The 14,905-nt window shown below is 47.0% G+C and overlaps 1 protein-coding gene across 4 annotated transcripts in view; it reads left to right on the plus strand.

The window, feature by feature from the left end:
- The window catches only part of MASP1 (MBL associated serine protease 1), an 84,381-nt gene that overhangs the window by 47,406 nt on the left and 22,070 nt on the right, over positions 1–14,905 (plus strand). For 3 of the 4 annotated variants that reach the window (XM_004713409.2, XM_045296431.1, XM_004713410.3), the window contains exons 9-10: positions 8,507–8,644; positions 10,962–11,036. In XM_004713409.2, the coding sequence (XP_004713466.1) occupies positions 8,507–8,644; positions 10,962–11,036 (213 nt within the window). Of the gene's footprint in view, positions 1–2,729; positions 3,732–8,506; positions 8,645–10,961; positions 11,037–14,905 lie in introns of those variants that run through there. The other variant, XM_045296432.1, reaches the window with a different exon arrangement.

Below are 14,905 nucleotides of genomic sequence, written 5' to 3' on the forward strand. Positions count from 1 at the left end.
CGCCTGTGCGCGCGCGCACACACCCCAAAATCTCCCAATGGCCCTTTCAGTAGGACTTTAGGGTTCCAAATGAAGGTCCTTGTGGAACCCAGCTTACTTTCTCAATTCCCAATCCATCTCTCTCTGAACACAGCTTGTCAAACTTGCTTAGGGACTAGAATACTAATCTGTTTGAAACTGGCTTCAGCAATTGCCAATTTAGGAAACCATTTTTCCCGGAACTGAGTGATTTTGCCATTCTCTATGGACCAACAGCCTCACCCACTAAATCTTCTAGGACAGCTCGTGATTAACCCTGGGTAGGAAGGGCCATAGGGGCACCCCTGTGCACCTGTGTGAGGCAGAAGACACAGCTTTGTACTGGGTCTTGGAACCTGGAGTTCTTGTCACAGCTCTGTTGCTAACTTCTCTGTGGTCACAGATAAGATTCTTCATCTCAACGATAAAAATAAAAGCTTTGAGCTAGCTTTAATACTCTATAGTATATGCCAGTAATTTTATAACTTGTCATTGTTGTTAGGTACCATTGAGTCAATTCTGACCCATGGTGACCCTCTGCACAACAGAACGAAACGCTGCCTGGTACTGTGTCATCCTCATGGTTGTTCTTACACTTGAACTCATTGGTATAGCCACAATGTCAATCTATCTCGTTGAAGGCTTCCCTCTTTTTCGCTGCCCTCTACTTTACCTAGCATGATGTCCTTCTCCGGGGACTGGTCTCTCCTGACAATGTAATCCAAAGAATGTAAGACAAAAATCTCACCACTCTTCCCTCTAAGCAGCATTCTGGTTGTCCTTCCTCCAAGACGATGTGTTTGTCCCTTTGGCAGTCCATGGAACCGTCAATACTCTTTGCCAACACTGTCATTCAAACACGTTGATTCCCATTTGGTCTTCCTTCTTCAATGTCCAGTTTTCACCTGCATATGAGGCCATTGAAAAGCCTGTGGCTTGAGGAGCTGATACCAAAGGCTCAAGTAGAAAGAAAATGTTTTGAGAATGATGGTGGCAACCAATGTGCTTGACATAATGGATGGATGGATGGATTCTGATAAGAGTTGTACAAGCCCCCAATAAAATGATTACATTAAAGACACATACACACTCACACAAACACAAAAAAAGAAAGAAAGAAAATCCAATGGCTTGGGCCATCTCCACTTTCAAAGTAGCTGCCTTTCTTTGCAACGCTCTAAAACAGTCTTGTGCAGAAGATTTATCCAGGGCAACGCATCGATAAAACTTGCAGTCCATATAAATCATATGTAATTTTAGAGTCTGTCAAAATAGCCTATATGTCCATATGATCCATATACATTTGTGAAAACACAAAGTTCCAGCCCTACACATGCCCAAGCGATGGTAATGCTAGACTTGGAAGGAATCCAATTTTGGAAAATGGTCTACAGCAGCAGTCAAAAAGGGGAATAATAACAGGAAAGGCAGGGAAAAATGAAACGGAGGGAAAGATGGAGCGAGAAAAGGAAGCAGGAAAGAAGGGAGGAAAAGACAAGGTGGCAGGAAGGGAGAGGGGATTTGCTTTATGGAGAAGGGAGGAGTGAGACACTAGGGTTGGGTCTATCCTATGACTTTTGTGTGTGAACTTTGGAGTCGTGCCCTCCTTCTCCTTCTTCTATGGATCTATGGATTCAGTCGGGAGAGATCAACATCATCTACCCAAGGGAAACACTCTCAAGCAGTTGAAGCAAATTCAAGGCAGAACTTTAATGCAGATTTTAATGTGCTGATGAGATTGGACTGTGAGCCCAATGTAGGGACAGAGGGCTTTGTTTGCCTTCCTTTAGCAAAACTTTTCCATAAACAATTATGGGATGCTTGTTTAGAGTTCTATGGGAATGCAGATTGGGACTACAGGTCTTAGACGTCAAGGAACTCCAGTGCCAGCAGACCATCCACATTCTGCGATATGGTAGTGCTATGAATGAGTCTAAGCAAAGCACTGTACAGGACAATGAAAGGAGTCATTCATTTGGAAGAAGAAAATAAATGAGGTTATGGAGTGCAGTGGACAGACTGTGACATTGAAGGTAGGAAGTTCTAGGTTCAAATCCAGACTTTGCTAGTTGAGTGTCCCTGAGTAATTTGCTCAGCCCCTTTTAGGCTGTTTTCTACTTTTCAGATTTGATTGAGAGCTAACTACATAACGGTATACCTATGGAGCACAGGGGTTACAGTAAAAGCTCAATAAAAGACTGGGGAGTTGAGAGATCTCTGAGACTGTAGAGAAGGCAGTTGAGAACAGACAAGATGTGTACAGTATAAGGGAATGGAAAATCCAATGGAGTGAGAGGTGGGAATTTGAGTTCTGGCTCTGGCTCTGCCTCTGCCTTATTGTGCCAATCCCAAACCAGTCCTGTCTCACTCTCAGTGCCATCTGATGTCAAACGACGGTATGGACCAGATGAATGCAAAACTTTCCCTCCACAGGCAGCAATTGATCATTCTCATGAGCTAGGATGTCCGGCTGCACAAATACTCAGCATGGCACAAATCCCACTATCCCACCCTGTCCTTGCAACTGGCTGTATCTTCCAACTGATGCATTCTCAATCAATTCTGGTGGAACAATTTCTGCATGAACTATTTCTGCTTTGCTTGCTAATTTTTCTCATTCTCTTCTCTCTCTCTCTCTCTCTCTCTCTGACTCTCCCTGCTTTCTTCCTTTATGCCACCTGATTCCTCTTTGACCTTCACCACGGTGGCAGGAACTGAAATTGATTTGGAGAGAGAACTCGAGTCAGAGCAAGTGACAGAGTGAATGACTGACTGGACCCCGCACAGTGCAGACATCCAGCAGGGGACCACTCACGGAGCCTCCAGGGCCCCGGGCACCCACGCACAAACCCACTCTGCAAACAACCCAAGCCCCATGCCCTGTGGATTAGAATGGATGCTCACAAGACAACATGGTGCCGCGCAAATGAAGCAGCTGCCTGTGTGGGAGCAAATCCCCCACCTGAGGGTCTACCCTTCACACAGATGTTACTCCGAAAAAGATGGAGACGTTCAGGAAAGAGTTTTTTAAAGCACTTCTGAGTAAATCGTCTTCTTCTCAAAAGACAACGTCTTATGTTCCCAGAGACTTGTGGTTTTAATACACAATCACGTGGCCTTAGGCTGACCAGAACAAAGTGGACCCTGGTTTCCAATCCACTTCCCACTGCAAGGTTCCATAGGCCAGAATGCCTTTGACTTTGACTTTTAAGGTTTCTATATGTTCTTCTTTTCTAATATCCATGAGTCGGTAAAATTAATAACTCAGAGAATTTGCAGGTAGCAAGGGGATGCAGCAGGACCCAGACATCTTTTCAGGCTCCAAAGGGCCCCTTCCACCCACATCTAACACAGGGATTGAAATTCACCCATGAGTCTTTCCTCCAAGTTACACGTCTGTTGTTTCTAGACATTCAGAAATAAAAACAAAGAAATTAAAGGTGAAGGCATCCCACTTGACAGCAATTGTTCTAAGCCATGCTGCCAATGGCCTCACAGGGTCAGAACTAGCAGTGTGGAAAAGATAGTGACACAGTGGCCATCGTGTCAGGAATGTGCTTCAGCCCGAACAAAACCTACAGACATACCAGAGGAGCCTTGCACTACGCTGTGACTGCCTCACCCCTTGGGGTAATTCAATGTCCACCTGTAGGCAGAACCCTGCAAAAAAAAATAGCAATAAAATCCTGCCATCTTAGACCATAGCTACTGAAGATCTGTCAAATATATATATATATTTTAATCATTTTATTGGGGGCTTGTACAATTCCCATCACAATCCACACATACATCCATTGTGTCAAGCACATATGTATATTTGCTGCCATCATCATTCTCAAAACACTTGCCTTCCACATGAGTCCTTAATATCGGCTGCTCATTTTTCCCCCTCCCTCCCCCCTCCCTCTCCCTCATGAACCCTTCATAATTCACAAATGGTTATTATTTTGTCATATGTTACACTGTTTGACAATTCCCCTGCCCTTTCTCTGCTGTCCACCCACCAGGGAGGAGGCTATACGTAGATTCTTGCAGTTGGTTCCCCCTTTCTACCACACCTTCCCTCCACCCTCCAGGCATCGCCACTCTCACCACTGGTCCTGAAGGAGTCATCTGTCCTGGATTCCCTGTACTTCCAGTTGCTATCTGTACCAATGTACATCCTCTGGTGTAGCCAGATTCGTAAGGTAGAATTGGGATCATGATAGTGTGGGGGAGGAAGCATTTAAGAACTAGAGGAAAGTTATATGTTTTATGGTTGCTACCCTGCACCCTGACTGGCTCATCTCCTCCCCACAAATCTTCAGTAAGGGGGTGTCCAGTTGCCTACCCATGGCTTTAAGTCTCCACTCTGCACTCACCCACATTTACAGTGATATGGTTTTTTGTTCTTTGATGCTTGATACCTGATCCCTTTGACAGCTCATGGTCACACAGGCTGGTGTGCCTCTTCCATGTGGGCTTTGTTGCTTCTGAGCTAGTTGGCCGCTTGTTTATCTTTAAGCCTTCAAGACCCCAGATGCTATATCTTTTGATACCCGGGCACCATCAGCTTTCTTTGCCACATTTGCTTATGCACACGTTTGTCTTCAGTGATCGTATCAGGAAGGTGGGCACCCACTGATATGATTTTTAGTTCTTTGATGTCTGATAACTTGTCCCACAAAACAGAGCAAATATTTGTACCAGGTGCAGTAGAGGGACTCCAAATTTAGAACAGAAGATTTGACATGGACCTAAAGAATTATATGAGGGGGCTTCAAACAGTTCATGGGAGGTGAGGGGATCTACTATCTTTTCATTCAATTTTTACCCAAGCGTTTTAAATTTCCCCTTGTACCAGCAGTCCTGAGAGACATGTCCTCAGGAACGAGAGACTAAAGGATGAGGAAAGGTGAACAAGGAAGCCGCACTCTCCAGTGAGAAGAATGAAGACCGATGTTTGAGAAGTAATGTTTGGCACAGGCCCGCAGAATGCAAAATGCTTATCCCAGGCAGCAGCGATTAGAAAAGCCAAGACTTGGAAGGGGGAAGCCACAGGCAAGAATGAGAAAGAAGGTGGTGTCTGTTGGTGCTGCGTCCCAGCTCCCTGGGACCTGATTGTGCCTCTGGCTCTAGGAAACCTACGAGACTATGGCAAAGCCCTGCTCAGGTCAAGGAAGGTGGGTCTGAAGGGAAAGACAAGGCAGCAAGAATTGACAGTGGGAAAGAGTAGGAGGCGGAGCATCTTATGGCAGACCATGAGAGCGGGAGATCACGGTGATGAGAAAAAGACAGCCATTCTTATCCCAGGAACGACAAAGAGCAGTCAAGGGGATGGAGCCTTTCCTAAAACTATGCCACAAAACGGAGGAGGCAGGAGCTGGATATAGGCTCTTTGAGCAGGCTCTTATAAAGGGAAATTGCCTCCCAGTCTCAGGGAGCCATGCCCCTTTGTATGGAAGAAATCCCATCCTTTCTTCATTCAATGTCATATTCCTACTTCTCTATAACCAAAGAGTTATCTTCTCGATAACCAAATAGTGGGCAGTTCAAGTTCAACCGGAAGTACTTTGGAAGAAAGGTCTACCAGGCGACTTCCCAAAGGTTACAGCCATTGGAAGGAAGCCCTGTGGATCACAGTTCTGCTCTGAAAGACATGAGATTACTGTGATTTGGAATCCATTTGATGGCAAATGGTTTAGTCTGGTTTAGTTTGTGGATGGTGGTAGGATCAGCTCCTCCATGGGCAAAGTTCTTTCTGTAGAGTGATGGGTAAACAGACACTTGGCCCAGAAAACAACTGCTGGCTAATGCCAGAGACATAGCGGGCTCTTAGTACCCTGACCGCCTAACCATGTCTACAACCAATCCTGGGATTTCTCCACTAGGAATGAGGTAGTAACATCTTGAGCATATTTTAGATGAATGAACTGCTGAGACAAAGTTAAGGAAAACTAGAGCCAGTCTTGCTAAGAGTAATAACCATAGTTAACTGCTAATCAATAGCATTTCCTCAAAAAGGAGAAAAAAGCGTGCTTTGAGTACCAGCAAGAAAATGAATCTAAAACTGTTTGCAGTTTTAAATAATAAATATTATCACTTCTTGTTACTTTAATGTTGACCCTCATCCACTCACTGTACAGAGAATATGTGTATTTTTACTTCTGGGTGATAAAAATAAATGAGAATGTCTGGTTCAGAGGGAATGGAGATCAGAGCAAACCATTAGCCAATTTCCTAGCGTGCGTGTTCCTTGTGGAGAGACGTACCAATGTTCCCTCCTGCCATCCTCTATTCCCTCCTCTCCTTGGAAGGGGCTGGGAAACAGCTAGGTTGTAAGTTCTCTTCCAGCACAAAAATTGGGGGTCATAAAATCACAATATCTGGATAGCATCTCAGAGAGGCATGGTCCCTCTCTGTTTCCCAGGATGAGAAGTTTTCAGTCTGGAGGACGAGGGACTCTGGGAATTCTACCAGGGCTGTAGGACGCCACCCTCTAAACCCAGCCGGCCAGCAGCTCGTCCCTAACATTAACCCCTAATGTGGAGTAGATTTCTTTTAACAGCTAAGCGCATAGCCGTGCAGTTGATTCTAGTTCATAGAAGCCCGTGGAGGACTGCCTCTGGGGTTTCCAAGGTGGTACAACTTTATGGGAGCAGACTGCCCCCACCTGATTGCTGTGAAGCAGCTTGGGGTTCAAACCATTGACCTTTCACTTAGTAGCCATTTAACATCCTATGTCAGAGTCAAAGAATCACAGAGAAATTCCAGGACTGGAAAACCAATCTCTCAGAACAGGCAGTAGACTAAAAACACTGAGATGGGTCAGTAAACCCAAGTTCTAGCTCTCCGTCTGAGAGTGACCTGCTGTGTGGTCGTAGGCCCATCAGTGCCCTCTCGGGGCTCCCCTCTATTTATAAAGAGAGTATCCTATGTTGCCTGCCTTCATGTCTTTCCCCACTGTGAACTTCTGGGGTTTCTCTGATTCTTGGGCTCTGGAAAAGCTGTTACATCTATTTCCTTAAAAATGAATGCCATCCTGCTCTTCCGGGGATGCTGTGTAGCGGCATTCAAAGTGGTTCAGCGTCTGATGGAGCGATGTAGGCTGTCCTACGTTACAGCCTCGAACAAAACTAGAGGGTCCTGAACCCCTGGTAATAGAATTGCTTACTTTTATACAAGGAAGGTTGGCCAAGCACCCAAACTGCGTGGGGCGTGTGCCCAGGCTGACTTCGAGGGGTCCGTGCCGTGAGACCTAACGTTCTCAGGAGGTTGTCCAAAACCCAAAAAGCATGTCAGCCGGGCCTGCGGTGGTGCCAGGTGTGCTCAGCGTGTCCAAGGCAGGATGGGCGCTTTCCTTATTGAGGAGCAGAACCTGGCAGTGGAAGTGTGGAAAGCACATGCCCAGGGTCAGAGAGCTGAATAAATACAAATGACGCTTTGACAAATAATAGTAAAATCAAATGAAAAAAAGAGAGAGAGAATGTCATCCCCAAAGGAGACCCCTAAGGAGGGATTAACAAGTTGTGTGCTCAGCCTCTGCCGTGGTTCACACTGGATTCATTAAGGCAGGGGCCCTCAAACTTTTTAAACAGGGGACCAGTTTGCTGTGCCTCAGACCCATTGTAGGGCTGCAATATCGTTTTTAAAAAACTATGAACAAATTCCTATGCACACTGCACGTATCTTATTTTGAAGTAAAAAGGGAAGGGGGGTGGGCAAAAACACCCGGCAGGCTGGACAGATGTCCTCGGCGGGCCCGTAGTTTGAGGACCTCTGCTCATGAGTGCCCCTAAGACCACCTCCGTGGAGCAGGCATCTTTGGCCGTGGTCTGCAGTGAGCTCCAGTCAACCCAGCTGCCCAGCTAGCAATAAATGGAGAAACTGAGCAGGTAGGGAGTAGACACTGATCCACCCCAGCCCTGCCTCACCCTTCCGAGGCCCAGGAAGCAGCCATCAGAGAGCCGAACGGGCAGGGGTACGGAATCCTGCCAGCGCTGGTTTTTCTGTTGGTGTTTTGTGTTTTCTCTTGCTTTGTTGGGCCAAGTCAAGATAAGTGCAGTAACCAGCCTTATTCCGCACGTGTTTGAGCAGAGAACGGAAGAGGCTGGGGTTTGGTCAGTCAGAGTTTTCTTCCTGAGCCTTGGGCTCCCAGGTTGGGCAGAGAGGTCGAGGGGATGGCATAGTACAACTGGACATTGAGGGAAGGGGCCCAGGGGGAAGAGATTGAGGTCAGCTGAAATCCCAGCAGACCTGCCCCACCTCTAGAGGTGACATCAGGCCAGGTGAAGTGCCCACACAAGTGGCACCACGGTGGACATGAGAGTCCCCAAAAGCAGGTTGTGCTGTACAGGTTGTGCACTGCACGTCTGGGGTTCTTTTTCTTCCTTTCCATCTGGAGTTCTGAAAGCTTATAACCCACCCATCCCCACGAGCCAGACCCACCGGATGGCCGTAGGGGGAAAGTGCAGGGTGTATCCGGAGGCCTCACCCTCTTTCCTTTCAGTGGCAGACTGCAGAGCGCCGGCGGAGCTGGAGCACGGGCTGGTCACCTTCAGCAGCAGTAGCAACCTCACCACGTACAAGTCTGAGATTCGCTATTCCTGCCAGCAGCCCTACTACAAGATGCTCCACAACGCCACAGGTGAGCTCTCCATGCTCCCAGATTCAGCTCAAGTCTGAAACCACTGTGGAAGGAATAATTGGCCCCACTACCCAGGAGGGTGTGTGATTGTGCCTATTTCGAGATGCAGAAACTGAGCCCGCACTCAGGCGTTGGGGTTTTTCCCTTTTCCTTTTTAAATTTGAATCTTGTATAGATTTAACCCATGAGTCCAGACCAGTGCTTCTCAACTTTCCTCATGCCGCGACCCTTTCATACTGTTCCTCATGTGGTGGTGACCGCCCCCAACCATAAAATTATTTTTTATTTGCTACTTCATAACTGTCATTTTGCTACTGCTATAAATTGGGCGACCCCTGGGAAAGGGTGGTTTGACCCCCAAAGGGCTGAGAACCGCTGGTCTAGACCTTGTTGGAGATATAAAGGGGCTGTGTACAGACACAACCAAGAGAATATGTAAGAACTCTGAAGGACACTGGGGATCTCCCGAGACAATGCCATGTTGCCCGAGGCGGATCTGGGGACCCAGAGGAAAAGCTCAGCATCGCTGCCTCATCAGCCTCTGCTTGAGCCTCTGGTCCAAGCAGCATCTAATCAGACCAGACTCATGCGCAGGCCTGGTGACCGCCTTCCCTCCCAGACGTGTTCCCTGATATGCACAGGGGCCACAGTGGGGTAGAGTGCCGTGAGGGGCAGAGCCACAACTCAGGTTAGCCGGCAAATCCCCTGAGCCATCCTCCAGCAAAGCTGTAGCTACCCTTGTCCAGGCCTCGTCCACCCAACCGTGCAGGGGACCCTTGGCCATCCTAAGGGCTGGACAGCAGCACAAGGGCCGGAGGGCAAAGGACCACTAATAGGCAGTCTATTGGTCTCAACAGTGGAAGTCTGGAAGGGTTTGGAAGAAGAAACACTTGCCCCACCTCTCCCTGCCTTCAACCCACCCTCAACCCCCAAGAGTTAGGCCAAACAGCACCCGGCACTCACTCATCATTCACTCATCCATGTCGGAGAAGAGCATGGCTGCAGGACTTCAGGAAGATGAGAAGACCCGGCAGTTCTGCTTCTCCCGCATTACTACCCACTCATGCCTGCCGTGGGATCAATTCGACTCACAGTGACCCTTTACACCAGAGTAGAGCCACCCCGTGGGGTTCTGAGACTGTAATTCTTTTTCTTTTTTTAACAGTTGTATTGGCATACAATTCACATCGCATGCAATTCAATAGTTCAATAACATCAAGAAGAGGTGTACAATAACCACCACAATTTTAGACCATTTTCTTTGTTCTTGTACTCATCGTTATTAACTCCCTATTTCCCCCTTCTCTCCCCTGCCATACCCCCAAGGAACCAGTAATCCAGTTACTGATTCTATAGATTTTCCGACCCTGGATTTCATATACAGAAAAACTTGTTTAAAAAACAAAAAGCTAGCAACAGAAACAAAGTAAAACAGATAAAAAAAACTCAATAGAAAAAAAACCCAAGAAAATATTAAAAACTAGAACAATTTTAAATGGATCAAAAGGGAGACCATATGCTAAGGTGTTAAATGTTCACCTCACTGCGTCTGCACGTCCAATCCACAATCCACTTTCTAGTGCATTCTGTGTGAGAGCCAGGTTATTCACATCCTGGTCTCTGGTCAGAGGGGAGTCACCAGAGGCTTCTTCCATGTGAATTTCCCCTTCACTTTTTATTTTAACTGAAACAACTTTAAAATGAGTCCAAAAGAGGCCCAAATGATAAGGTACTAACTTTTAACCTAACTACCTCTACCCTAATGGACTTTAAAATGCTCAGGACTATAATTCTCTCAGAGTAGAAAGCCTCATCTTTCTCCCACCAAGCAGCTGGGGCTTTCGAACTGCTGACCTTGTGGTGAACAACCCCATTGGAAATTATAATTCCCAATGCCTGACTTCTCAAAAAATGTGGACAGAGGTAGAGAACATGGAGGTAGTTTATCTGGTGTTTGTTCATTGGGGGGGGGCGTGGGGGGGGCATGTGCCACACAGAGGCCTGGGGGGGCGGGGCAGTGTGAGTGGTAACGGGAGCAGTCCTTGGGTGGACAGTGTTGTTCAGGGAACCGTGGGCATCATGCTAACGAGTTTCATTTATATCTGAGGATCCACAAGGAGGCATCGGAGGTTTTATAAGCGAGGGTTGTGGTCAGATTCCCATCTTGGAAAGACCGTGCCAGCTGCTGTGGCTCAGAGAGGCTGCTTGGAATGTTGCAATGAGTCACAACAGAGGAATTGTCACTCAGCTTTGCTTTTCCCAGGTGCTAAAAATCAACGATTTTCTTTCTCTTTCTACACCCCTCCCACTCTCCTAGGCATATACACCTGTTCTGCTCAAGGCATCTGGATGAACAAAATACTGGGGAGAAAGCTGCCCACCTGCCTGCCAGGTACCTCTCTCCAAGTCCTACGTTTCAAAGTCTCCCATCCAAGGCCCTAGGGCCGCAGATTCTCTGCCTGTTAACGGGGTGCAGGGAATACAGGCTGCTTTGGTTGTCTTTGGGGAGATGTTTTCAGGTGATGTTACTAGTCAGAGAAGCCCAGTCTCTCACCTTCTCAGACCAACCAGCCTCTATTTTCAGCCTGTTTTAACAAGCCGCGGAGCCTCCCGACCCCTTCCTTTCCAGCTCTGCTCCCTCCCAGCTTCCCGTACCCCCCCCACCCCGCCCCCAGGTTTTTCATCCAACACAGCTTGCATGTGCACTGCTTGTGTGCCAGGAAAATCAAGAAAGTAGCCATCCTGTGCTTGGGTGCTCTCCAAGCTACCTGGGAGATAAGCCGCATACAGCATAATGAGCTTTAATCAAACAGCATAATAAGACAGAATAACACATTTCAAAAAGCAATGTGTTCATGTCCTTTGAAGTACATTCTTCTCTGTAGCTCACTTACTGGTCCCACTTTAAGACAGAAAGAGAATTGTGTGGTAACAGGAAGTGTCACTGTGTAAATGGGCTCTGGGGAGCTTTTGTGCATGTCTGCTTTCGTGTTTTAGAGTCTGAATGATTTATAATGCAATTACAATGCATACATAGATCCACAGCTACCCATGAAAACGTATCCCCTCCAAATGTCCATCTCGCATTAAACAATGACCCACACAATCAATATCTAATATTCACAGCACAATAATTTCCAGGGTTTGTTTTGATAAGCATCGTATTGATTAAAAGGTATGCTTGTCGAAGGCAACATTGAGGAGCACAAATAACTAAGTGTGCATCCTGATTCTGTCGGCACGTGTGCACAGACAGCGGGCACTTTGCACAATGCTTATGTAATGAGTGATGAGTGGCGGCGTGTCTACTTCACTAAACTAAGACTGAACTGAGATAATGTGTTATTTTAATGGTAGGTTTTAGCAACCTTTGATAATCCACTCAGAAGACTTCAATTGGTGGGTGTAGACATGGAAATGGAAGACTATGAGTTGTAAAACAGAAATCATTAAAACTGTGGGAAAAAATCTTAGCATTTGGGAGCAAGTTCTTGATCCCCCAGGGTGCTATGGAATTCCACAAAGGAGGAAGCCAGTGAGGTGAGGAGTCCCTGGATGGTGCCCGGAGTTACAAAGTTCCACAACGAAGGAAACGTTTGTAGGTTCAAGCACCTCCATGGGTCCTATAGAAGAAAAGCCAGCCAATCTACCTGTGAGCAGATCAGCTGACAGCCTCCTATTTCTCCAGCAGATTATTCAAGTTTCCATTTTGCTGAAACCCTATATGGGATAAAAAAAGAAAACAGTGTTGTAGGTGGATATCATTAAGGTCAGAAATAGTGTGACTTCCAACAGGGGAGGCAGCAGTCGGGCCTATTCCTGCTGTTGCCGTGTCCTTGCTACCCTCTTGTATAAGAAGTCTCACCTGTCCAGGACCCAGATGCCACACCTCAGAAATGAGCGAGCAGCCTAAGGTGACCCACGGTATTTTATGACTCAGCGACCACCATCCTGTCTGTGTGTATAAAGCATTTTAGATACAATAAGTCGTGAAATTTATTGTGCATGGTAGAGGCCAGCCAGAGATTTCTAAATCCTCTCTTCCTGAATACCGGGAATAAAACTGGGCACGAGCCGTGATGGGAAGATTCTTTTCATCTAGTATCATAATGCCCGCCCTCCCAAGGGACCTTTTAAGCAAATAGTATTTGCTCCCTTATTTTACAGAGGTGAAAGCTGCAGATTGGGGAGGCATAGTGATTTTCCCAAGGAAAATACTCCAGGAAGTTGGAAGCAGAGCAGGAAAGTGAACACAAGACCTTTTATTTCAGCAGGAGTCATGTTGAGCCACTTATTTCAAATGCTAGGAGAGCCATTCCTTGACTCTGCACATGCTTGACACTATGCTCAGGAACCCATTATCTTGGCTATCATATTTTTATTCTAAGGGTTCCCCCTCGGCATCCCCTTATATTCTAGAGCCCAAACCTGACTTCAACATGAACAAAGCTATAACATTTCTGGAAGATTTCTTTATCCCAGGAAACAGTGGGTCGGATTGGCAGTGGTCAAGGATTTGGTCGTTTAAATGAGCGCTCGTAAAGGTTAGTTGCATGACTCAACCCCATAAAATGACACAAGTACATCAGGAATGTTAGTGAAGAAAGTTAAGGATAGAGTCTCAAGAATGAGCTCCATTTCTGACTCTGCCAATAACGATTTTGAGTAAATCACTTGCCTTCGATGAACCTGTTTCTCTATCTGTGAAGAGTCCGTTCTCCCAGGTTCCCCCTCGCTCTGACAGGGTGTGATGGGGGGGGGGGTGTTCTCAGGGCTGTGCTTACAGGAAGGCACCGTTCAGCACTGGCTTCATCACACCATGGATGGGGGCCACAGGTGTGCTCCTCACCACGGGAGCCTATCGGCAGTGAATGCGTTGTCATGAGAACCAGCCACAGTTCTTCCTGGAGATGTTGCCTTGTAGACCACCGCTTGTAATTGGGAAGTCAGGCCAGCTCTCAACTCTGAAAGGGCGGGTCATGGAGATTTAGCGAACCCCAGCTCACATGTGGCCAGAGGCAAATGACAGGGAGCCGCAGAATCACATAAGAGGCATCTGGCATCAGAAAGAAGAACATCTGAAAGGCATTAAGTGACTGAAAATCCAACTTACCAAGAAAATTCAAATGCCCTTTGGTCTTCAGAGAATTGTTGAGAACACTAAGGGCCAACGAGTCTAGCCCATTGCAACCAGGAAGAGGCCCACATGCACACCAGGCTTATCTCCCAGATCCAAGCACCCTGCCTGGCCAGGGTTCCTGAGAGCTTATTCTTAGCCAATGGGTGCTGGTGCAGAAGACCCTCCACTCCTGAGCCAGAGGCATTTGGCTGCAGAAGGCTGGTGGTGCATGTGCATGTTGGGGTGCAACTCGGTGGAATGAAGTTTTCTCCCTCCCCTGAAGGTACAGCAAAGCTCCTGGGTGCAATGATGGGTGGCCCACAGCAGGGCCCATGCATCATTGCTCTTAGATTATGCCACCTTTCACCAGCCTTCAATACACTGTGGGCCTTAACCCTACCGTGACCAAGAGTTACCAATTCACGAATCCCTTTGGGCCAGAAAAGGTTTAAGGGCCCATGACCACGACCATGTCCTTAGCGCACGGGATATAAGACTAGACAAGACATTAGTCTTAGGATCTGGTGGAGTTCCTGCAATGTAACCTATCAAAGTCCCTGGGTGTTACAGTTAATATTCTAGGCTTCAGCTAAAAGTTTGGTGGTTCAAATCCACCCAAAGGAAGACTCCCCATGATCTACTTGGGCAAAAGCAGTCATCGAACAGCTCACAGAGCACAGTTCTACCCTGATGCTTAGGAGGCTGTCATGAGTTAGCAGGGACATCATGGCCGCTGTCTGCTGTTTTTGCTTAGAACTCAGTCTGCTGGCCATGTGACCTCCAGAGGCTTAACCTCCGGAGGATTATCATCACCTCTGAAATGGAAGCCAGAAAAAAATGGAGGGAAAAAGAAAGCATTTTAATTTTCAAAGAAGGAAACAGGAGTGTCCCGTGTCATGAAGGGGGTGAATCTGTTCTGAAGGCCCTAAGAGAGCGGAACCCGGACCATGAGTGGTTTGTTCTGGAAGAGTTCCTTTTCCATTCACCATAAAAAACCTTTTTAGCAGCACAGTTGTCCCTCAAAGAAACTGTACAAAGTAGAACAACAAAAATCCAAGGACTGTGGAAGTTGAAGGAGCGTGGGAGAAACTTGCGATCCAGAGAGGAAAAGTGAGTCGCTCAGAGTCAGACAGGAAATAGGA

The sequence above is a fragment of the Echinops telfairi genome, unplaced genomic scaffold (genome assembly GCF_000313985.2).
Source record: "Echinops telfairi isolate 266 unplaced genomic scaffold, ASM31398v2 ScPeMD7_7407;HRSCAF=8445, whole genome shotgun sequence".
Taxonomy (NCBI): Eukaryota; Metazoa; Chordata; class Mammalia; order Afrosoricida; family Tenrecidae; genus Echinops; species Echinops telfairi.